The sequence below is a fragment of the Dama dama genome, chromosome 28, assembly GCF_033118175.1.
Source record: "Dama dama isolate Ldn47 chromosome 28, ASM3311817v1, whole genome shotgun sequence".
NCBI lineage: Eukaryota > Metazoa > Chordata > Mammalia > Artiodactyla > Cervidae > Dama > Dama dama.
The window spans coordinates 15,007,913-15,033,613 of record NC_083708.1 but is presented as its reverse complement, the minus strand read 5'-3'; the positions used below and the strand labels follow the sequence as shown (position 1 = coordinate 15,033,613).

The 25,701-nt window shown below is 39.2% G+C and overlaps 1 protein-coding gene across 1 annotated transcript in view; it reads left to right on the top strand.

Moving 5' to 3' along the window:
- The first annotated feature begins 579 nt into the window (after positions 1-579).
- COL12A1 (collagen type XII alpha 1 chain) overlaps positions 580-25,701 on the top strand; it is a 113,901-nt gene continuing 88,779 nt past the window's right edge. The window contains exons 1-12 of the mRNA XM_061131780.1: positions 580-688; positions 7,612-7,728; positions 9,501-9,644; positions 10,090-10,149; positions 12,720-12,983; positions 13,161-13,325; positions 14,683-14,856; positions 16,979-17,269; positions 17,719-18,321; positions 19,425-19,697; positions 22,320-22,592; positions 24,671-24,943. Coding sequence (XP_060987763.1) covers positions 616-688; positions 7,612-7,728; positions 9,501-9,644; positions 10,090-10,149; positions 12,720-12,983; positions 13,161-13,325; positions 14,683-14,856; positions 16,979-17,269; positions 17,719-18,321; positions 19,425-19,697; positions 22,320-22,592; positions 24,671-24,943 — 2,710 coding nt within the window. The 5' untranslated portion in view covers positions 580-615. The remainder of the gene's footprint in view (positions 689-7,611; positions 7,729-9,500; positions 9,645-10,089; positions 10,150-12,719; positions 12,984-13,160; positions 13,326-14,682; positions 14,857-16,978; positions 17,270-17,718; positions 18,322-19,424; positions 19,698-22,319; positions 22,593-24,670; positions 24,944-25,701) is intronic.

Genomic DNA, 25,701 nt, shown 5'->3' with positions numbered 1-25,701 from the left:
GCAGGAGGGTCAAGTTTCTCTTGGGCTTTACATGTTTCTGTATAATCCATTTCAGACCTTCAAGGGCTGCATATTTTTAGGCAGAATAAAATGAAGAAAAAAAGAGAGTAAAAGAGGCTTATACTTTTCCAAATTACCCTGAGACTACTAAAGTACAGTTACCTAAAGAATTCCACAGCTAGGAAAAAAAAAAAAGGCTGGCCAAATAAAAACCCCAGCTGGAAGAGACATTTAGTTGACTCAGGGATAAGATGATCTCTGAATTAGCCATCACCCAGGCAGGATGAAGTCATGTGGGGCCTGATAAGGCCCTTCACCCGGGACGCTAAGCAGGTCCGGCCTCCAAGCAAACAGGACCCTCTTTAAACTTCAATTGGCTCTCAGGGCCTTGGTTGAACTGCTGCAGACGAACTTGACTGCTCCCACTGCTCTACAATAGGGCCCATTCTCTGCCCGGCTGGGCCCTGTGGTTATTAAGGCAGAGCGGGTCGGGTCCTGGCCCGGGTCCAAGCTCCAGTTCTAACCTGGTTCCAGGCTCGCCCGGACCCGGTTCTGATGCGGTCACTGTTTCCTCCGGCAGATCCCTTCATGTGGCTGTGAGCCCCGAGGCGGAGCATGCGGACCAGGCTTCCCCCAGCGCTCGCCGCCCTGGGCGCGGCCCTGCTCCTGTCTTCCATCGAGGCAGAAGGTAAAAGGCTCTTCCCTCCTTCTCCCCCGTGACAAGGTAGAAGTCTAGAAAGGAAAGAAAAAAAAAAAAAAGCAAACCTTCCTTGCCACTGTTGCTCGATCTGTTTCCCCTGCACTTCGTGTGTTTTCTCCCGGGGTTTCTCTGCTTCGGAGAAACGCCCCCTTCTCTGAGGTTCGTCCGCCTCGCAGCTCTCGGGTCCGGCTCTTTCTCGTCTTCCGCTTGCTCCGTTCCGTAAAGTGCTGTGTGCTGTCCCTCCGCTTGTCTCTGCGGTGTGCTGTCCACACCGCCACCGCCGCTGCCGCCTTCCGAGCGAGGACCAGCCGCCCGGGAGGGGGCGACGGCTGCACCGGCGCTACGGACCGGACGCCGGAGGGTGGTACCCAGGAGCCCCGGAGCGCGCGGCGCGCTGGCTCGTGCGCGTGGCTGGGGGAGCCCCTGGCTGGGGGCCGCGACCTCGGTGACAGCATCAAATAAAAGACTCCAACAGCGCCGGCTCTGCGCCTCTGTGTGTTTTGTGGGGGTCCGGTCGGCGAGGTGGGCGGTGCGGGCACGTGAGCAGCCGGATCGCCCCCCGGGAGCGGATGGTCGGTAGCGATCCGGGACCCGGGGTGTGTTGGCAGTGGCCGGGGGTGGAGGTAGGGGGTCGCTGCGGCCCTGTTTGGTTCGCTGCGCTCCGGGACGCCTGGCCCAAGCCCAGACCCAGCCCCTCGCGCACAGGTTGGGTCTGGGCCAAGGTTCTTAACCCAGGGAGCTGGTGGGAGCCTGGCAAGCCGGCATCACCTCCTCCAACCCTCCTTTCCCCAGTATCAGCCCTGGGCGCTGAGTCTTCTCAGCCTCAGAGATGGGCTCAGGGCCCAAGGGTCTGGAAGGGCTCTATAGGCTCCACCCCTTAGAAAATGAAGGACTTTTGCTAGATTTTCAACCTTATTTCATTCTTACTTTTGTGTGCATTTGATGGCTTCATTTATCAGTATTGGTGGAACAAGCCCTTTCTGGGTATTAACCCAGTAGGGGCTTCTGTGTTTCCTCAGTTATGGGAGATCTGACACTAGATTTATTGTTCTGCAAGGTAAATGGGGTACTACCTTAAAAGACAACTTAAAAATATACTTTTTTTTTTTTCTTTTTCAGTAAGGAAATGCTCCTGATGGAGTTAGGGGAGAAAAGCAATACTTCTGGGTGGGGCAGTGTGGAAACTGGGGGTGGGGTTCAGAGGGTGAGGCTTATTTAGAGGTTGTGGGGAAGTAGAAGGGTTTCAAGACAGCACTGAGATTTTCCAAAACCTCTGTTGTGTTCAATTCTCTGGTTCAAGACCGAAAGTACAAAAAAATTAAGATTAGGAAAAGTAGAGTCTTCAAAATGTACAGCATGTTCAGAAAAGAGGGGAACTTGCTGGCTCTGCTTATCTGATGAATACTTCATGAATGTAGAGGCTTTTCAGAGTGGCCTCTGTGAAGTAATATTCAGATGAGAGTGCTTTTAATGTTCCTTTCTATGTCGTTGTTAGGAAGGAATTTCACTGGAGGAACTTCTGGAAGCCCCACTCAAGATATTTTTAGATAATTCACTTAAGTGGCCTATTTATTGCTCATTAAGAAAATAGTTATTTGAAAATCAGAAAGAGCTGTGAATTCTTAGGACAAGAATTGGATTGGAAATGATGTAAGTGGAAAAAAATCAGTTCTCAATTGGATAATAGATAGCAAAGTGCAGTTAAAAAGAACATTTTGCTATCTACATTACTGATTATTTCCATATTTCTCATAGTTTACCTTTTAAGTTTGTATTTATTTCCACACAGTATAGCTCTTTCTTTTGCTTTCTTAAGCTGTTTCTCTTCTTGTCTCTCACCTGCTTAGGTCAGCATTTAATAATGATATTTTAATAAGATTTTTAATTTGAAGGGGACCTCATTCTCCAGTTTGACACTGTCAAATAGAAATATATTGTGAGCCACAAATGCAAGCCACACATGCAACTTAAAATATGCTGATTGTGACATTAAAGGGAAAGAGAAAAAGGAGAAATTAGTCTTTGTAACATATTTCACTTAACCTAATATATCCACTGTATTGCCATTTTAACAGGTAATCAATATAAGAGTTATTAGTGAGATATTTTGCATTTTTTGTATTAAGTCTTTGAAACTGGGTGTGTATTTTACACTTGCAGTGCATTTCGTCCAGACTGGCCACATTTCAAATGCTTGATAGCCACATGTGGCTTGTGGCTCCAGTATTGGACAGGACTCCTCCAGTGTTAATCACCAACTAAGTGGCCCCAGGAGGCTGGGAAGGGCTAACAAAATTTGTAGCCAAGGCGTTTCTGGGGACAATGGGCTGCAAACAGAAGTTCTCTGAATCATTTCTGTTGATACATTTCAAAACTTCAACTGGCAGCCCTGCTTCTTGAGATGTCATTTTGACCTTAATTCTGAAGTAGCCATTGTAACTTTTCTTTCCCTTTTGCAACTTGTACTCTTGTCTTCATACTATTTTCCAGTCAATTTCTACTTAATTTTTTTCGCATGTGTGGAAAGTTCCATACCTTGAATTACAAGATTTTGGCATTCATTTTTTGCATTTATCCTTTTTTTAAAATATAGGGAGTACCACCATTATCATGTTATTTTATTCTACCTACTTGTATAAGGAACTTAATTTTTCATTATTAGTATTTTGTCCCATAGAAATAAAAGTGAAAATGAATTTTTCTTTTAATTATTTAGCTGCAGCATAGACTTTATTAACCTTATAGCTTGGCCAGCTTTCTGTAAGGTCTAGAATGTGTGAGTTATTTTTGGTTCCTGTATCATAGGGTACATTAATTGCCATTTAGAAAATTTAACACTTAACATTTAAAGGTCAACGGCCAGTGTTCCCTGAGAATTAGACACCTTTCTAATTAATCTAAATTTGGGGTGATCCTATGATCTATGAAAAACAGTTGTAATTTTAGAAGCTCTGATTTGTAGTTCATAATATACAATGAAATGTTGGATATTTTGAATTCATAACAGAGTAGAGGCCATAAGCTTTAATTTTCTTGTGTCTAGGTTAAGAGGCAAGTTAATGCTATTTCTATAATCCTGTGTCTAACTTGCAACAGAAATTTCAAACTAGATGGGAACGTATAGTCATCTATTCTAATTTTCTCATTCTCCAAATGAGAAAATGAGGACCAGAGAGGCTGAATAGCTCAGTTAAGGATCGTGATGCCCACATGGCGCAGGCAAGACCCAGGTCTTCTAGTCCAGTGCTTTGCGAGTTTGCTCCCACTGCGCTGCTGTCTAGCTTGACAGTGGGTCAACCCAGTCAGTTTAATGAAAGAATGCATTTTGTAATCTGTACAGAATAATTTATTACTTGTCTGAAACATGAACTTTTCAACTGCTTATTTCTGGTATCTTTTAAACACAAATGAAATAAATATCTGTATCATGGCAAAGGTCATTTAATTTGTACTAGCTTTGGACAGAAAATAAAAATTAGTGCCTACTGAATATAGTATACTTTGCTCGCTTCTCAAAGTTTCTACCATTAAAGTAGTACCCTTCTCAGTATTGCTATCACAAAAATTAGACTAAAGTTCTTACTGGTTCATCAAGATGATATTTTAGCAGTTTGTTCTTAGTTTTCCTTATCTTTAATACACTTCATACACTTGCCAAATCTTATTAAGCTAATCTCCTCTCACCTGTCCATCCATCCTTGCACTGTTGTTAAACTCTTGGACATATCTTCCTTTTGAGTGCCATAATGAATAACAGTGTTTTGTAAAAACTATATATCAAGATAGACACTTTGGTTTTAAAATTGCTTAAACAAGTTGTAAAGTTAATATACCAAATTTTATCTGTATCTGAATTGGAGATGTCAGAATAGCACATATTTATTGTTGATGAGGAATCAAAGTTTTTCATAGAGTAAGTAAAATACTTATGTATATTTTAATAGCCAAATTCATATCAATATTGGTTTCTAAACTTAATCTTTCATGCAAATATTTCTTATTTAATAAGCCAGTATGGTAGAAAACTGTATGCTCTGGAGTCAGACTATGGGGGTCAAAGTTTTGCTGCTTATTTGTTGCTGTGTTAACCCTTCTGAATTTCATTGATTCACCTGTGAATCAGATAATAAGGCCACTCTGCTGGGTGGTCATGAGAGGAGAGAGAGACAATATATAAAGTGTCCAAATCTCCTCCTGTCATAGAAAAGACACTCAGCAAACACTAGCTATTATTATCATTGTTAAAAAGTCCTAAATCCTGCCAATTTATGTAAAAAGATATATCAGAATGTAGCTTTGATAGCATAGCCTTTTGATAACAAAAAGCATTATTCATAAATATGAACTTAAACTGCTAGTGTTATGAATACTTAAAACTTTAGTTTCTTCACTCAGTATTCAGTTTTGTGGCTATATTAATATACCTGATTGCTACCTTATTCATTTATAATTACACTTCTATTTATCTTCATTCCCGTTCATATTCTACACAACGATGACTGTTTGCAATCACAATCCCTATGTAGATAGTTTTATTAGAAATATTCTGGCATCTGCATTCACTGTTTATAATGATGCAAGGGCAGTTGTGAATTACTTTTATATAAAATGAAAGACTTTTGAAGTTAATGAAAATATATTTTGCATTGATTCACGTCAACAGGGGTCCACACTCAAACCTGCTTTATTATGTTTTTTTCATGAACAAACAAACAAACAAACAAAATACATAGAATGGCAAGCCTGAAAGATTTTACAGGTGATAAAAGTGGCAAGAAGAAAAGTGCAAAGGGCTGTCTGTTGTACACATGCTGGTCAACCACCCTTTCTCACTTTTGATCCCTAAGTACCACATCTGAGTTTCTATGAACACCTTAAAATCCAATTGTTAAAGACTTTTCCCAACAGTCAATTTTTCAGTTTTTCTGGAGTCCTGGTCATTTGGAAATCAACAAGGTGGGCTGCTGCTGCCCTTCAGCAGTTTTAACCTAGTGTCTGCTGCTTCAGGTCAATTTCCTTGCAAGGTTGGTGGTACTGTTTTTCCATGTACTGATTTTTCAAAAGCATGCTCAGGCCAGTCGCGTCTGCCTTTGCATTAAATTTGTCCTGAGCCATTGCTACTGGAACAATATTTTATAATGATATTCTTAATACCTATTGTCCTATTAACATCTGTTGCATGCTTGTTATACTAAGTGATGGCTACCGGGAAACCTCGCAATATGGTTACAGACAGCAGAATGTTGAATAATTAAACTATGCATGTAGATTAATGGTCTAATCTCACTGCCTGTGTATGGATAGTAGGAAAATAACATCCATTCCATTCCTAGTGTATACAGTCAAAAATAAAAAGCCATCTCCTACAGTTGGAAACAACAGTTCCTTAAAGCAAATGTTTGCTTAATTTGTATCATTTCCATTAAAATGTGCTATTAATATTATATAAATCCCTAACCCCAGTTAAATTCTATGACTCATGTCTCCAAGCTACTACTGCAGTTCAATTGACCTTTAGGAAAACCTAAAAGGAGATTGTGATCTCTCAAAACAGATGCGAAAATTCTGACTCACAAGGAATACTTTCAGTCTTAAAACGAAGAGTATGGCAGAAAGTCACTTTACTGTGTTGACCTGCTTCAAGAGTAATCATTTTGAATGCATCGACCATGCACTGTCAGTGAGTCAGTACAATGCTGCATGTTGAGGCATGAACATTGCAGGGAGAATATCATTATAAAATATTTCTGGAACGTCTTTGTGTAATGACTACTGTACATGGAGGCTTTCATTCATTGTGGGAAACTAAAAACCCAGTCAACATTTCATTGACACGTGCATGATGCTGAACAGTTTTGTATGTAAACTATTGCTTTCTGTACGTTTCAATTATTCCTGTCATTGACTTCTCCAAGATTTATGCGGTCATGTCTTCAGATTGCTTCACTAGTTTCTTTAAGTTCTGTAAATAAATGTCCATAAATATACACTGATGTTGTCTTTTCATAATTAACCATCATTTTTGTAAAAGGACCATACTGGCATTTTAACTTAAAATGCCACTTTTAGTATGGAATATACCTGCTGCAAAGGAAAATAAGTGTTGGTTTACACCTTGCAAACATACAGCAAATTGGTGTAAACAGGCAGAATATTACTTTTATAAACACCTGTATATCATTCTTTATATATTTATAAATGATTGACATCCCTTATGACTATTTTTGAGTATTGGTCTATTTGAGTACAAATATACATTTAAATGTATATTTCCTTGTGAAACGCAACAGTGCTAAATTTCCCAACAGTGTTTCTCCCTTTTTATTAAAATACATTTTTCATCTCTGCCACAGACTGAGAATTATCAAACAAAAATTAATAACAAGGCAATGATGCAGAGAATGAACCAAAATATCATTGATTTTTTTCCATATTATGAAAAAAAATAGTATTATGTCAGTGTTCTAACTTAACTTCTGTGGTTGTAAGCAGGTTGTGATTTGGCATGCTTATTCAAAATGCACTCAGCATGTATTGAAATTTCCTTAATTGTTATGTGAATTGTTTGCATATGTGGTTATTATATGTGATTTCATTGTACCTGTATGTACTTGTATCCAAATTTGTTTCTATTATGCTTGATTTTGCTGGCCATTCTTGGATGACCTAGCAACTCAAGAATCCAAAGCGTTTTGTGCTGTCTTCTGTAATATGTATACTCTCTGATGTTTTGTCATACCGTGTCAGCTTTTAATTTTATTCTCGTCCAACAAGATATCTTTTATATTTGTTGGAAACAAATTTATGCAAAGACAATTTTAGTAAGCTTTGCTCAACACAATTCTTTATTAATTAAATTGACCATTTTGTGACATTGGAAAATGTAACATACCAACTCTCTCTTTTTGCAGTTGAACCACCTTCAGACTTGAATTTTAAAATTATAGATGAAAATACTGTTCATATGTCATGGGCAATACCACCTGATCCAATTGTGGGTTTCAAAATAACAGTGGACCCTACAACGGGTAAGTTTTGGGATGTAGGGGTTTTCGGACAGAGACATCCAAGATGATATAATCTGATCCTTCCTCCACCTTCCACTTCATTATGAGGAAGCCAAGATTTAGAAAACATGAGGGGTTTACCTAATGTCACAAGACATTTGGTGGACTCAGGCCTCCAGATTTCCAGCTCAGAACCCACTGTTGTATTTTTATAGTGTAACTAGGTTTGCTGTGTAAAGCTGTTAGACTTTATCCCCTGATCAGAATATTGCTGGTAATCTTTGATTTTATAAAATAGAATGATCACTGCTTGACATTCTTCTTGAATCACTTAATCTGTCCAACACTTCAAGTGACAAGTGATAAAGTGAGGTGTTACACTTTGCCCAGTGTCCTGCTCACTTCAGTGCTCAGGACACAGGGTTCTGGGATCGTGGTGAGCGGCCATGATGGAAGACAAGGATTTACTGGGTAAATTCTGTAGATCCTAAGACTAAGAGTCAGTATCCATGATGTTGCTTGAGTAGGGAGAACCAATCTCTCTTGATTAACTTTTATTTCTAACATGGAATGGGAATAAAACCATTTTTATGAGCACTGGCCAAGTGGTAGGAAGGGGTCTTGATGGACTGATAGAAGAGATGGATGATGTCAACATACCTTATCACCAGAGCTGTGTTTGCATACTTATGGCCTTTAAAAATGCCAATGATTTTAAATGCTGATTTATCAGGGGATTGAGAAACTGTTAACCTGTTTTCAATATGATCTAAGAGCTTAAAAAGAGATCAGGCATTTACTTTTTCTTCCTTGAATCTTTTCTTCCCAAATACATTTGCAGTTAACTATTTCATTGATTCCAAAGCTGAAAAGCAGTTGAAAAATTCATCTGGTTTCCAGATGTTGGAAATGACTGACTGTAAAAATGCACACTGGGACCATCCATACCCGCAGAGTCCGGGGTCTTATTTTCCCATGGTGGGCCCTGGTTGGTTCTGCAATGCTCCACATATTAACCTGGAGCATTTCTCAGGGTTCTGTCATACTTGTTGCCTTTTTTGATTATTTATATTTTGATGAAAATTAATATGGTTAAGAATTTAAAAAGTCATTTTGTCTCTAACAACTACTGTTTCCTGTTGAATTGAACATTAACATAATCTAAAAGGAAACACATAATTGTCAACATGTAAGGAAACGCTCAGTACACCGTACTTTGAAATGTTTGATAGTTAAGTCAGTTCAGAGGACCATGGTTACCCATTAGAGTATGCCCCACCCCTCACTGGCGTGGAGGATACACCTCTCCTATAGGAGTGAATGCTGTTTCCCAGTAGACATTCATTTTAGCCAATGGGGTTTGTTGTCTTTGAGTTGATTTTCAGCCCTTCGTTTTCATTTGTTACTCTCCAATACATAATTTAAAATTAAATTATTTTCGGCTTTATTTCTCATTTATAAAAATTTTGTTATCTACCATTAGTATTCAAAAACAGTGAGAGATATTTTTTTTGATGTTCTGGTATATCTTTAATCTAGAGGCATACTTGAGTCCTCAAACAAATATGGAATATGATTGTAACAGGTAAAGGCAATGCCAGTTCATTTATTGAATTTCTAGAATTCAAAGTGTTAGTTTTGGAGGACAGTAAAAAATAATGCTTGGGCATTCTGAAAAAAATGTGTATTTTGAATTTTCAGGTTTTGAGTATATCTGGGAATTACATTATATTGTATTACATTATGTGTAAAAAAGTTTTGTTGCATTGATATTTTCCTTTCTATATTTCCAGATGGGCCCACTAAAGAATTTACCCTTTCAGCTAGTACCACTGAAACTTTATTAACAGAGCTTATACCTGAAATAGAGTATGTGGTGACAATCACTTCATATGATGAAGTAGAAGAAAGTGTACCAGTTATAGGCCAATTAACAAGTAAGCACACATATAAAGTACTTTTATACCTTATATTTTGCAGAAGGATTCTCCAACTTTCAAATTTAGTTTGTTGTTATGCAGAGTTAATTTACATCAGTATTAACTATTCTTGCTCTGATCCTAGTTATTAGTAGATGTGAATAATTTCCTCCTGATTTATAAGCTTGGTCTCTGGAAGCAGCAGGAATGTTATGAATGAAAACTATTAAAAAGCATTAGACTTTGCCAAGCTACAGAGTTAATATCTTTTTTTGAAATATATCTAAAGCCTTACTGAAAATAACTTATTTGCAAGGGAATGCTTATTTGGCTGTATTCTCTGACCAGCTGGGAATACACCATACACTTGAAAGACAATGGTGAAAGACAATATACTTATTTTCTTCTTAGGAAGTATTTGTATGGGTTCATTTCCCTTTGTAATAATCAAGTTTTGACTCAGTTCAAACAGGTGGCCCGACAAAGCCAGGGGAGAAGAAACCTGGAAAAACAGAGATACAAAGTAAGCATTTTCCTTAATATTTGTACATGGTTTTGCAGAAATAAGTTATAAATATAATATGTAAAGGAGATGTTCCAACTGGATCCATAGTTTGATCTCACTCCTATATTAATTTCTGTAAGCTTTACCTACAAGTATAGGCAGTGTAATAGTAATGTATGACCAAGTGGTTATAACACCTACGTTCTTACTTTCTAACCATTCTAGGTACTAAATATTCTTTTTACTGGGGGTGTTTTAAGTGTGTGTATGTTCAAGTTTCCCTGCAGTATTTTGGCAGTAGGTGAAAAACAAAGCTTATCATTGGACTTAACTCATTTCTCGAAGACAAATTGTAGAAACAGATGGTAGTTTAGGGACACATGGGAAATAGAAGGTTGGACCACAAGGGAGATGCCCTCGTGGTGTCTTTAGCAATTCCATTGCTGTGAAAATCTCTGTATATATTCTGTCATCTCTAGGGTGTTTATGTGTTTAGGCTTCCTTGGTGTGACTGGAACCATTTCCAGAGTCTCTGTAGGATGTCTCTGATAAATTGATGCATTTGTAATCAAATGAAAGCAATTTTATGGTCTGGTTTTGTGGTTTCTAGGCCTTTTTTGTCCTACACTGCTCTGACTTACTGGGATGAAGCCTTAAGTGGTTGGACTTCTAATTTTGCCACCTTATAAATGGGATTTATGACTCAGGATAACAATAAAAATATTGTGAACACAAAGTTCCCTTTATCTGCAATTTTCCCCTCCAGATCACTGTTTATAATTCTTTCTAATGTCTAATAAGCTGAAGTGAAGTTTATAGCATGCAGTTACAATGCAAATATTTTCCCTGAATCATCAATATTTATTCTAAAGCAAAGTATTATTCCAGACATCGACTTTAAATAGACTTATGTTGGCCCATTAAATAGTATGCAAAAATTATTTAGGCAGGCAACTTGTATTGGCTTGCAAATTTTTCCGGGACCCTTTCCTTCTTTTCTGAGCCAAATACTTCTCTTATTATCCATCAACTGACTGCAGGGACAAAAATATCTTCAGAAAATTTACTCAGCTTTGCCTTATGGATACAGATTTTCATAAAAACCAACCTGTTTCCCACTCACCAACTGACCACAGCGAGAAGAAAAAATATGTTTGATTACAAACACCAATTGTTGCATTTTTGGCGATTTAAAGATACCACATGTGTTTTTACTTTTGCATTAAAATATTTTCCCTGCCTTTTCTTTAGTGAAAGTAGATTTAGTTGTGAAATTTAAATACATTGATGATTAGGACAAGATATTATGGGTGTTTTGCATTACATTTATGATAGTTGTTACTTCTGTTAAGATTTCATTAACCCTCTGAACTAACCGGCTGCCAGCTTTAGACCATTACCTTGTAAAGTGCAGGAGAATGTTAAAAGATTTGCTTTTTTCTTCAGCTTTATTGCATTTGTTTAAATGGCACAGCAATTGTTCTGTAATTTTAAGAAAATATTTATTTGACTGCACCAGATCTTAGTTGCAGCATGTGGGATCTGGTCCCCTGATCAGAGATGGAACCCAGGCCCCCTGCATCGGTAATGTAGGGTCTTAGCCACTGGACCATCTGGGAAGTTCCTGTTTTGTGTGTATTGATCTAAAAGTACCAAGAATGAAAACACTTTGCTTATATTTCTTTTTTTTTTCATTTATTTTTATTAGTTGGAGGCTAATTACTTCACAACTTTGCAGTGGGTTTTGTCATACATTGACATGAATCAGCCATGGGTTTACACGTATTCCCCATCCCGATCCCCCCTCCCACCTCCCTCTCCACCCGATTCCTCTGGGTCTTCCCAGTGCACCAGGCCCGAGCACTTGTCTCATGCATCCCACCTGGGCTGGTGATCTGTTTCACTATAGATAATATACATGCTGTTCTCTTGAAACATCCCAAGAATGAAAACACTTTGCTTATATTTCTTTTGTATGCCTCCTAGATATTTTATATAATTTTTACTTGCAAAAAAGAGTGAGGATATAGTTACAAAAATAGATAAGTCAACAGCACAAATGCTTGGGTCACAGACTCTTGGAGAATCAGTCATATATCTTTTCATCTTGTCTTGCACAATGTCTTCTATGACAGTTTAAAGACATAGTTGTAGAAATGCATCTTCACGAAGGTACTGAAAATGCTTCTGTGTGTGTGTGTGTGTGATAAGTTGCTTCAGTCATGTCTGACTCTCTGTGACCCTATGGACTGTAGCCCGCCAGACCAGGCAAGAATACTGGAGTGGGTTGCCATGCCCTCCTCCAGGGGATCTTCCCCATCCAGGGATCGAACCCTTGTCTCATTGTCTCTTGCCTTGGCAGGTGGGTTCTTTAGCACTAGCGCCATCTGGGAACCTGCCTGAAAATGTGTGCCAATAAAATTTTGTGTTCTTTTGTGCATGTCAGTTGTGGGGAAGAAAGATATGAAATGTCCTAATGAACAAAATGATTTTAGGAGCCAACGTTTTTGCAATGTTAGTTTGTATTCCTTAATGCTAGGTAGATTTAATGGCGTGTCATTTACAAAAACGTATCACATATATTTCAGAATGTTCTGTCAGTGCCTGGACCGATTTAGTTTTCCTTGTGGATGGCTCATGGAGTGTGGGAAGAAACAATTTCAAGTACATCTTAGACTTCATTGCTGCTCTCGTGTCTGCTTTTGACATTGGGGAAGAGAAGACAAGGGTTGGAGTTGTTCAGTATAGCTCTGACACGAGGACGGAATTTAACTTAAATCAGTACTACCAACAGGAAGACCTGCTCGCCGCCATTAAAAGAATCCCATACAAAGGTGGCAACACAATGACAGGTATTTCTTTTACAAATTTAGTTTTGTTTACGGTACGTGAAGTGTCTGTTTGGGAAAGGAATGATGGGCTGCACAAATGATCATATGTTAAATAATTTTGAAAACAATCTCGCAGTTTTTGATTTTAATAAAATTATATCGTGCGGAGTGACTGAACGTATCTCTTTTTCATTTCAGGGGAAGCCATTGATTACTTAATTAAAAATACCTTCAAGGAATCTGCTGGGGCAAGAGTTGGCTTTCCCAAAGTGGCGATTATCATTACAGATGGCAAATCCCAGGACGAAGTGGAAATTCCAGCAAGAGAGCTTCGAAATATTGGGGTTGAAGTGTTCTCTTTGGGTAGGTCAAGTTTGGTGAAGTGTTTTCCTTTTAGAACTACTTTACTACTTCATGCTCAGAAGATGAAGGCTTGATTCCTCAGAAAGGATCCTTCCTCAAGGAAGGACAGCAAGGTTTACTGCATCTTATAGTGCAGTGTTAATCCAAATCAGTTTTGAGTAAAATTCTGCTTGTCTATTTCTTTCATGTAATGCATCCCTTTTTTTAAAAATAAACTTTTTTATTTTGCATTGGTGTATAGCTGATGAACGATGTGATAGTTTCAGGTGAATAGTAAAGAGATTCAGCCATACATGTACATGTATCCATTCTCCCCCAAACTCCCCTTCCAGTCTGCCATATAACATTGAGCAGAGTTCCATATGCTACACAGTAGGTCCCCATTGGTTATCCATGTCCCTTCTTTTTAAAAAAGGCATTAGAGCTGCATATGTATTAAGTAAGGCGATATTCACATTCCTTGTCAACCCTCTGCTTTTCAAAGAATTCTGGGCCAGTGGTTCTCATAAAGGTCCTCCTTGTATTATCATTAAGTGTTTTATATGTGTTTCCTCTATTATGTAATGCTTGAAGAATTCAGAGGGCTCCAGCTCATTCAGGACTCTGGAAGAAAAAAAGTATTATCTTCACAGATGGCAGCAGGGACAAATGATGGCGCGGTTGGCATGAGAGCCCACTCTGTCTTACTGACCACTCATTTGCCTCTGTGGCCACATTATGTGAGATGAGAAAATGTCATTCAACCGTTTTTGTCCTTTCAACAGTTGCACGCTCGTTAGGAAACAAAGCAATTCCCGTTTATGACTGAATAAGGATTTGAAAACGTCTTCACTTGGGAAAGACCAAGAAAGCAAAGAACTTCCTTGATTTGACCCACTTCCCTTTTCCAAAGATCCTGTATGTGTGTGTATGTGTTAGTTGCTCAGTCGAGTCCTACTCTTTGTGACCCAATGGACTGAAGCCCACCAGGCTCCTCTGACCATGGGATTCTCTGAGCAAGAATACTGGAGAGGGTTGTCATTCCCTTCTCCAGGGGACCTTCCCGACCCAGGATCGAACCTGGGTCTCCTGCGTTGCAGGTGGATTCTTTTGTTTGAGCCACTTTTGAAAGAAAGCCCCTTCAAATATCCTACTCCCTTTTTTAAAAACTTTATTTTGTACTGGGGTATTGCTAATTAACAATGTTGTGATAGTTTCAGGTGAATAGTAAAGGGATTCAACCATACATATACATGTATCCATGTACATTCTCCCCCCAAACTCCCCTTCCATCCAGACTGCCATATAACATTGAGCAGAGTTCCATGTACCATACAGGAGGTCCCCATTGGTTATCCATGTATCTTCTTTTTCAAAGGCATCAAGGCTGCAGATGCAAAAGAACTCAAACAAATAGCCTCCACACCTTCTCTCAATCATGTTTTCAATGTGGCCAACTTCGATGCCATTGTGGATATTCAGAATGAGATCATCTCCCAGGTGTGCTCAGGTGTGGATGAACAGCTCGGTGAACTGGTCAGCGGAGAAGAAGGTGAGTGAATTGTTGGGCATTCCCATGTGTTCACCTTTTCCATTATTCGAGAGCATTCGTGGTTTTACAAGCAGGGGGACATTTAGCTTAGCACTCTGCAACTTAAACTCATCACAGTGCTGTTTCTATTCAGTGGCAAAGAGTTTTTTATCACCATAAACTGCGTAGTGTTTTCAAAGCCCTTAAGAATATTTCAAAGAGCAGTCAGTTTGATCCTCCCGCTTTTGCAAAATGTCCCCATTTATCAGTCACTGCTTTTAAATACATGGGAGAGAGAGAAAAACATTTCATAACATCCTTTGGGGCGTTAAAAAAAATCACAGTTTCCATGATTGTTCTCCTCTCAGCCTGAGAATTGACAACTGATTCAAGATAAGTTCTAAATAACTCCATCTTCAATCATGTAGAATCTTTCATCTCCAAACCCCAAGCATTTTGGCAGTGGTCATGGGCTGTAATTCAGTTTCAGAACTCCTTTTTATTACCTCATGGGCTCTGAATCTCTTTCTTTGTTTTACTGCCTAATGTCTATGATTTTTTGCCCTGTATTGTTACAAAATCCACCCCCGCCTGACTTTCCCCTGGTTATCTTCTCTTCTTCAGTCTTTTAAAACATTTGAGTTTTCATCCTCACTAGGGTGCATGTGCGAGGTTAGGCCAACTTTGGTTCTGCCCCTGTTTGCACCCTCCCTGGCAGGGGGCGTGGACTTCATCCCAGGCGTCCACAGTCTTAACTTTGGGGTCTCCTCTCTGTTGCTGGCGATCCCCTATGACTTCTGTCCCCTTACTGTCTCTGCATCAGTCCAGGGCTTTGCCCAGGCTTCCAGTTGGCACGTCTATTCCTGTCCTCCCATTATTTCTCATTTCTTTAGACATCATTTTTATGGACTATGTCTGATTGCCTTTCAGAGAAGACAAGGAGTAGCCTTGTGCATGTTTTATCACCCAGTGTCTCAGGCTGACTTATAAAAACAGAACCATATCTTCTGGGAAATAGATTCCACTGACAGATCTAAAACTTCGAAGATTTGGTCTGAAATAGCTTAAGATACTTTGTTTTTAGCTAAGTACATGACTATGTTCTGCATCGACTGAGGATAGAACATTTATAGATGATCAGTATTTGCTTATCAGTCTGCTTGTTGTACACCGTGGTTTCACCTCTGTTTGGTGGCATAGCTGAACTTTTTCTTCTAAACCTTGAATGAAGTGGAAATACAATTATTTAAAATTATAAGAACCTGTCATTTAAGAATGGCCAACTTCTTATCTTTCTTGGCATGTTATAAAGTATCTTTAAAGTATTACATTATTATGCTTAATGTTTTATGAAAAGGGAAAAAATTTCTAAAGTATTGAGTAAGCCATTGATTTAACAACTATTTATCAAGTTCCTCCTTTGGTACCTGAATAAAGGCCTTGACATGCGTGTGTGCTAAGTCGCTTCAGTTATGTCCAACTCTCTGTGACCCCATGGACTGTAGCCTTCCAGGCTCCTCAGTCCAGGGGATTCTCCAGGCAAGAATACTGGAGTGGGTTGCCCTGCCCTCCTCCAGGATAAAGGCCCATGAATGTAATACCAAAACCAAAATGGGAGGTCTTGGTCCCAGAAATGAATTAGGCATCTGATGTTCTATCATTAATTTTTTCAAGGATTTCTTTGCCCTAAACTTCTCATCTCCTGGGTTAAAATTCAGGTACTGAATCTCTGGTTTGATGGGTACAAGTGCAAGTGGGGGCCTGGGACTGGAAACTTTTCCTGATATGTGCACGCAATGCATATGTGCGTGCTAAGTTGCTCAGTCGTGTCCGACTCTTTGCAACCCTATGGACTGTAGCCCGCCAGGCTCCTCTGTCCATGTGATTCTCCAGGCAAGAATACTGGAGTGGGTTGCGATGCCCTCCTCCAGGGGATCTTCCCAACCCAGGGATGGAACCTGCGTCTCTTAAGATCCTGCATTGGCAGGTGGGTTCTTTTACAACTCGTACCACCTGGGAAGCCCTTTTCCTGATGCGATCATGATTAATTTGAATAGGGAAAATTAAGGTGTAAACCTAAAGACCTCTTTAATGGGGTTGCTTCTCACTGTTTTTAATCACTGTTCTGCTTGTTGTTTTGTAGTTGTTGAACCTCCTTCAAATTTGATTGCCACGGAAGTCTCGTCGAAATACGTTAAGCTAAGCTGGAGTCCATCTCCTAGCGCAGTGACTGGTTATAAAGTTCTCCTCATACCCATGACCACGGGAAGCCGGCAGCACGCTCTGAGTGTGGGGCCTCAGACAACCACGCTCAGCGTCCGTGACCTCTCAGCAGACACAGAGTACCAGATCAGTGTCTCTGCCATGAAGGGGCTGACATCCAGTGAACCTGTTTCGATAATGGAGAAGACTCAACCAATGAAAGTTCAAGTGGGTGAGTTAATAGGGTTTGAAATGTGTGGCGGTCCATTTGATAGTATACCTTTCTGGTTCAGACTTACTTTTAAACAAAATAGTTGCGATAAGTTTCTTTTAAAGAAGCCTGCTTACTAAGAAAGTCAGATGTCTTTAGCCCTCTATATCCATGGGTTCCACAACCACAGATTCAACCACCTGTGTTGTCTGACGTTGGTTGAACCCGCAGATGTAGAAATCTGTGACTCTGGAGGGCCAACCTACCTGTGTGCCGTTTTATAGAGTCGACTTGAACATCCACAGAGTTTGGAATGGGAAAGGAGGTTCTGGAACCACTCCCACCCCCAAGATGCAGAGAAACTGCTGTATTTATATTTTTATGATTAATTCATATTTGTTTATAAATTTGTTTATTTCAAATGATTAATTGATATTCAAACTTTAATGGGCTTTCTTTCTTTTTTACAGAATGTTCACGTGGTGTGGATATAAAAGCCGATATTGTGTTTTTGGTTGATGGTTCCTATAGCATTGGGATTGCAAACTTTGTTAAAGTTAGGGCCTTTTTGGAAGTTCTCGTAAAAAGTTTTGAGATTTCACCAAATAGGGTACAGATAAGTCTTGTCCAATACAGCCGGGATCCTCATACTGAATTCACACTGAAAAAATTCACCAAAGTTGAAGATATAATTGAAGCAATAAACACTTTCCCCTACCGAGGAGGGTCTACCAACACTGGGAAAGCAATGACTTATGTCAGAGAGAAAATATTTGTGCCGAGCAAGGGTTCAAGAAGCAATGTCCCAAAGGTCATGATTCTTATCACAGATGGAAAATCTTCAGATGCTTTCAGAGACCCGGCTATAAAACTGAGGAATTCAGATGTTGAAATCTTTGCTGTTGGTGTGAAGGATGCTGTTCGCTCAGAACTAGAAGCCATTGCCTCTCCTCCTGCCGAGACCCATGTGTTCACAGTGGAAGATTTTGATGCTTTTCAGAGGATATCTTTTGAACTCACACAGTCTATCTGCCTTAGAATTGAGCAAGAATTGGCAGCCATAAAGAAAAAAGGTTAGTAGACTCTGTAAAGTAAAAGTTATTCCTTCATGAACAAAGCATTTTGGGTTCTAAAATAGTGGATAATCTGCTTTGTCAATTCTATCTGTAGGAAAAAGTAACTTTCCTGTATTATTGAAAACTACTGAACTTAGCTCATTTACCTCTGAGACATGGCTTTATCCTGGCTATGGGTCAGATGTTTATTGGTGAAAAAGCTGTTTACCTTGAGAGTCATGTAGGACTGGGAACCAGCTTTGTCACGCCCATTTGTCATGTCCAATTAAATAACTGAATTGAGTGGAGGGCTGAGCTAGTTCCTTTGAATCAAAGGTGACTGCAGTATAGTCCTGGATCTTTGAATTCTTTTTCCTGGACCATTTTTGGGCATCATTCCTCACAAATGAATTCCCTATTCTCTTCTCTTCATTTGGTCAATTTCTGTTTTTCAGCATTCGATTAAAAGTCCCATCTCTTGCATCAAGCTTCGTAACTGTTCTAGAGCTGTAACGCTTATCACTTGTAGTCATTTGGCATTCAAATAGACCACTTTTTTGTTAATAACCTTGCCCTCTCTTGTCACTTCAGTTTCATTGTATGTCCGCTAAGGATAGTGAGCTTGCCTTCAACACTGCGTCTTCCTATGATTTGGTTTAATAAATATTCTTTTGTTAGGAAAGCATTTTAAATTATTACTTTGAAATATCTATTTATGGTATGACAGAAATATCTGTCAAACCGTTTGCTTGATGATTCATTTTAGGTCTGATACTGTTTAAATATTCTAGTTGTGGGTAGGACCATTCTGTTACTGCTTTGCCTTATGAAGCTCAAAACTCTAATTCAGTTTTTTTTTTAAGTAGTTGTTTTCATTAAACAACATAACTTAGTATTATGAATGATCAAGACAAATGATCAAGCCCTCTTTGCAGGGCTGTGAGTGAGAGTGAGAGGCTGCCTCTCACTGGTCTTGTGTGGACTGCTTACTCAGTGCGTTGGCCTCAGCGACCACTCTTCCAACAGAACGGAAGGCATTTCAGAAAATGTGTAGCTGTTGGGTCCATGTTTGCTTTGTAGATTGAAAAAATTTAACTATGCCCTTCTTTTTCTCTTAACAGCTTATGTGCCTCCAAAGGATATTAATTTTTCTGAGGTGACTTCCAACAGTTTGAAAACCAGCTGGTCTCCTGCTGGAGAAAATGTTTTTTCGTACCACATCACCTACAAAGAAGCTACTGGGGATGATGAAGTGACGTTGGTGGAGCCAGCTTCGAGTACCAGTGTGGTCCTCAGCAACCTGAAACCAGAGACCCTGTACCTCGTCAATGTGACCGCGGAGTACGAGGATGGCTTCAGTATCCCCTTAGCTGGAGAGGAGACCACTGCAGAAGGTGTGAGGAGGGTTCCCCACCGTTTCCCCCAAACTAATAGTTTATCACAGAACACAGTCACCATGGGAAGTGACCATCTGCTTTATAGTTCAGCACTGTGAATGCCCTTGTAAGATTCAGTTCCTTTAAAATACAGCTACTCATAAATCTTTTTTCAAAAGGGAAAAAGTAGCTCTTGAAATACTGCCTATCTAGCATTTTCTATCCCATGTTTCAAATACTTCTGAGCTACCAAACCTCTGATGACAGATATATATTACCAACTTTTAAAAATTGTGGTAAAATGTATCTATAAGTAACATTATAGTGACCGTTTTAACCCTTTTAAAGTGTGCATTTCAGAGGCAATTAGTACATTCGTATTGTGCTAACATCACCACATTGTCTCCAGAACTTTTTTATCTTGCAAAACTGGAACTCTCTACGTGTTAAACAACAACTCTTCATTCCCACTGCTACTCCTAAACAACTCCCCCTTCTTCCCCCGCAACAGTCATTTTACTTCCTGTTTCTATGAATTCGATGGCCCTAGGTTCCCATATGACTAGAATCATACAGTATTTGTCATTTTGTGACTGGCTTAGGGTTCATCTGTGCTTGAAGCAGGTGTCAGAATGTCCTTTCTTCTATGACTGAATGATATTCCAACGTATGTATAGACCAACTTTTCTTTATCCATTCACCCATCAGTAAATACTTGGATTGCTTCATCCTTTAGCTACTGTAGATAAACCTGCTAAGAACCTGGGTGTACAAAGTTTACCAGATGTTTTAAGTGATATTTGTTTAGATGTGTCTGCTTTACTGGAAAGAGTTGAATACTTTCTGATACATTTTTCTACATTTGATATTTAAAGTATTCCAAAGAACCTTGTCAGAAGACTAGCACTGGATATTTACTCTTTAAGATAAAAACAGTGAATATTATAAGAGATATCAGTTGTTCTCCATTTTTATTGGGTATAGAAAAGGCTGATAGTTACAAACAAAGAAGTATTTGTTGACAGGGAAGTCATGTGCAGGTCTACTTGCTGATAAAAGCTAGAGAATCTTTGAGTTTTTCAAATATGATTGGTTTTTCTTTTGTGCATGGTTTAGGTATATTCCTTCCTGAAGGTTAGTAGATAGACTAAATGGCCTAAGGTGTCTTCTTGTCTTATGAATTTTGTGATGGTATAACCTAGCAGTCCACACTTAGCTATTTCTGACTTTCTGATGATTTCTCTGTAATGTCAAATTGTGGTTTGATGAGCCTGGCCCTTTTTCTTCAGCACTTTGGGGGTGGAGATGGAACTTTGTCTCAAGAAGAAATCGAAACCTAGAGGGTTTTTTTAGTACAGTCAACTATATTTGGATACACTCTAATTTTTCCTCAGTGGGCTACTACAATAGAATTTGGTAACGCCTTTCCAGTTCTGTTGTTTATAGTCAAATCTGAGATTTAAACTTTCTTCTGTCAATAAGGAAGTGTCTGATTCAATATCTTTATTAAACTAGCAGTTATTAAGCTTCTGCTATGTGTCAGGTACTATGATAATTGTTTCCAAGGATTATCTCATTTCACCACCTCAATAACCCTACAATTAGTCACGTTTTTGCTGTTGGCTAAGCTGAGACTCAAAATTACACGTTAATTAAATTTCAGAGCCAGTATTCAGATCCATCAGTTTTGTTTGCTTGGACTAATATAGCCTTTTTACTTGCCATATTAAATGAATCATGGATATAGGTCTGCCAAATTGCAAATTAATTTTCAGTTTGCTTTCTTTTCTTGAGATATGCAATTCCTTTTCCTCCCTGGAGTGGTCTATTGGATATCTTGGACATTTTGATAAACTTCTAATTGCATGAGAGGTACCTGCAGATATAGTGCACTGTGATTTTACCCTAGTGGATTTAGTTCATCTTTTCTGACCATGTTGTCCATATGAACAATTCGCTTCTTAGACAAAAAGGTCATTAAACCACAAAACCAAGTGATGTTCTCATTTGGACTTAATGAAAATTTCATTTAAGACTTAATGAAAATTTCATTTCATTTAAATTACATTGCAGTTTAACTTCAAGATTTAGATTCAGCTAGTATTCATTAAGTACCTACAAATATGTTTGGTTTAATGCATGTGTGGTCTAATTATTCTCAAGTCAAATGACTGTACAGATAAAAAAGTTACCAGTGTGACTGATTGGATAAGACAGTTTGTTCAAGTGGGTAAATATGGTAGACCTCAGTGTTAGGTATTACTTTCCTGCTTTTTTGAGAAAATCTAGTAAGAGTGAAAGCCTTGTTACTTGTACTTGAAGAAACAGATTGTCTTTATTTTTCATTTTGTGTCAATGTTAATTTGCAATTTTATAGAGTATTTATGATTTTCAAAGTTTACTGTTATATACCTCTTTATTTGATTAAACAATTGACAGTACTCAGTTTATTTCTGGGTATTGTAGTGTGTTTGCCATTTCAGAATGTAGTTAATATCTGGCCGAATGAGTTCAGGAACCAGGATGTTTGTCAAAAAATGCTCATGGATTTGCTTAGAGAAATGCTGTAACTTAGTGATCAAAAACTAACTTTTTATTCTTCACATATAATCAATCAACTTATTATTTTTTAAATTTTAGTGAAAGGAGCACCTCGAAACCTAAAGGTGACAGATGAGACTACGGATAGCTTTAAAATTACCTGGACTCAAGCTCCGGGGAGAGTCTTAAGGTACCGAATTATTTATAGACCTGTTGCTGGTGGAGAAAGCAAAGAAGTTACCACTCCAGCCAATCAGAGGAGGAGAACACTGGAGAACCTGACTCCAGACACAAAATATGAAGTATCTGTAATTCCTGAATATTTCTCAGGACCCGGGTCTCCGTTGACTGGAAATGCAGCCACTGAAGAAGGTAGATGAAATATGCTCATTATTTGGTAACAACTGAAATCTTAGACTAGGAGGCACTTTGGACAACTATTCAGACACTACAAGCCATGAGATACTTTGTCTCAATTATTGGAGTATCTAAGATGCTAGTCCTATTAGATTTGATTTACTCAGATATTTGACTTACTTGTGACCCCATTTATTGGGCTTTCCTGGTAGCTCAGATGGTAAAGAATCTGCCTGCAACACGGGAGACCTGGGTTTGATCCCTGGGTTGGGAAGATCCCCTGGAGCAGGGCAAGGCAATCCACTCCAGTATTCTTGCCTGAAGAATCCCCATGGACAGAGGAGCCTGGCAGGCAGGCTACAGTCCATGGGGTTGCAAAGAGTTAGATATCACTGAGTGACTAAGCACAGCACAGACCTCATTTATTGGTGTCAGCAGAAACCTGAGTTGTATGATACAGTCTAAATATTCTTTTAATATAATATTATTAAATATTCTATTATAAATTGAATGATGATTAGGGATTAAAAATCTCATTATGCACCATTGAGATAGATTACCTGTTATTTCTTCAGGAAGATTTTAAAATACTCACCTGTTTTTATTTAAATGGAATGATTTGGCTTCCAGGATAGATTCTGATATTAGTTGCAAGTTATTAATATTTAATGTATCATTTCATGAATAAAAATTAAGGCATATGTATTTTTCATTTTATTCCTTGTCTTTAAAGTTTTAAAAACATAATAATAATTCCATGTCAGCAATAATCAGCAGTTATTAAGTACCTGAAGTAGGAAATGGGAACCCACTCCAATATTCTTGCCTGGGAAATCCCATGGACAGAGGAGCCTACTGGACTATAGTCCACGGGTCACAAGAGTCGGACTCAACTGAGAGACTAAACCACCACCACTATTAAGCACCTATTCACATCAGCTTCTGTGCAAAGCTTTTCATGTATTCTCTCACTTAATCCCTGCATAGGACCTATGAAGTTGTTACTTTTATTGTCTTAGTGTTGCAAAAACATTGAGGCTAAGGAAACTGAATGTTGTTAATAAGCAGTGAATGTGAGTTTGTTGCCCTCCTGCAGAGGCTGACTGCTTCATGACTCCTGTCCTGGTGCAGCCTAGCTAATTAGTCTCTCCTGCAAAGACCCTCTCCACCTGCCCTCTTCTTCTCTTCCATTGGAGAAGTTACTACCCTTATTCTTTCCAGTTGGGGATCTAGGGCTCTTAGTACTGGGCACCAAAAAAAAAAAAAAATGACCCAGTGATGCTTCATCCTTATATTTTTTTGAGTTAAAGCAGCTGGGGGATGTGTACCTGGTGAGGAGCGTGATAGAGTTTGGAGCCTTGAGACCCTTCGGAGACCACATGGCCCCGTTACCAGGAAAGTCATGAAAAGCCAAACATCACAGTTGCAAAGGGATGGGCAGCCCCTGAGTGGAACCGAGGCTCGTTTCCTCTCATATATATTTTTCTAGAGACAGCACTATTTATCATTTTTATCAGTTAACATATTTCATGGGCATCACATTTAGATGTTCCTAGCTTTCCTCCAACAAAGTCTTTTTATTGACTATTTCTTAGAGGAGTTAAAAATCTTCACTGTGTTACTAATCAGCATATATACATTTTGTAGTGCTTTGTTCCAGTTTTAGAGAAAATGTTGTAGTTTTTTCACATGAAAGATTCTAGCATGGAAGACTTTAACCTGTGTGACTTCTGTACAGAAGAGAAATTGGATGGCTTTTGCTTCGTTTCTGCTAACACATAGGGCCCAATTTAGAGACACTTAAACTCTGTTGACTAGTCAGCAGTTACAATAGTCATAATCTCACCCAGGATGTAAATTTGATGACATATCTATCAATAGATAGATAGATAGATATGGGCTTTCCAGGTGGCACTATTGTAAAGAACCTGCATGTCAATGCAGGAGATGTGAGAGACTCGGGTTTGATCTCTGGGTGGGGAAGATCTCCTGGAGGAGGGCGTGGCAATTGATTATATATATATATAGCAGCAAAATATTTTTAAGTCATTTTATTAATAATGAATTTTGACGTTGTTGTTTCTTTAATGAAGTTAGAGGGAAGCCAAGGGATTTACGAGTTTCTGATCCTACGACATCAACGATGAAACTGGCTTGGACGGGGGCCCCAGGAAAGGTGAAACAGTATCTCATCACATACACACCGGTGGCAGGAGGTGACACTCAGGAGGTCACTGTGAAGGGAGACTCAGCAAGTACCGTCCTGAGAGGGTTAAACGAAGGGACGACGTATGCCTTGTCTGTGACAGCCTTGTACGCCTCTGGAGCTGGAGATGCCCTTTTTGGAGAAGGAACAACACTTGAAGGTGATTACTGTCATATTTTATAGAAATCTCAGAGCTTGCTTGTGACTGTGCTTAGGAAGCTTAAAATGTATTCAGAGAATGAAATCTGAGTGTGGGCCATCTTTTCTCTTAAAAGGAATTTGTATTGAAAAATAAGTAGTCATAAAAGTGCTTCTTATTCAGAGATGTAGGTTACCAGAAAAATTAAATTTGATTGAGAAGCAGTGTACTGGGGAGCTGAGTGTGTAGTAAGGCTGTAGAAATGTGTCTATTATGCCATGGGTTGGTTAAATGGAGAATGGGTGTGTGACTCTCAGAGTGGACAGGAGGAAACATTAATGGAACAAGAGGGTTTGGCTTGCCTGAGATAACGTGGTTGGTTTGTCACCCAGGAGCAGAAAGGAGCCCATTTCTGACTAATAACCTCTTCTCCTGCTCCGTGCCTATCAATATCAGTATCAGTTCAGTCGCTCAGTTGTGTCCGACTCTTTGTGACCCCGTGGACTGCAGTACACCAGGCCTCCCTGTCCATCACCAACTCCCAGAGCTTGCTCAAACTCATGTCCATTGAGTTGGTGATGCCATCCAACCATCTCATCCTCTGACGTCCCCTTCTCCTCCCACCTTCAATCTTTCCCAGCATCAGGGTCTTTTCCAATAAGTCAGTTCTTCACATCAGGTGGCCAAAGTTTTGGAGTTTCAGCTTCAGCATCAGTCCTTCCAATAAATATTCAGGATTGATTTCCTTTAGGATGGACTGGTTGGATCTCCTTGCAGTC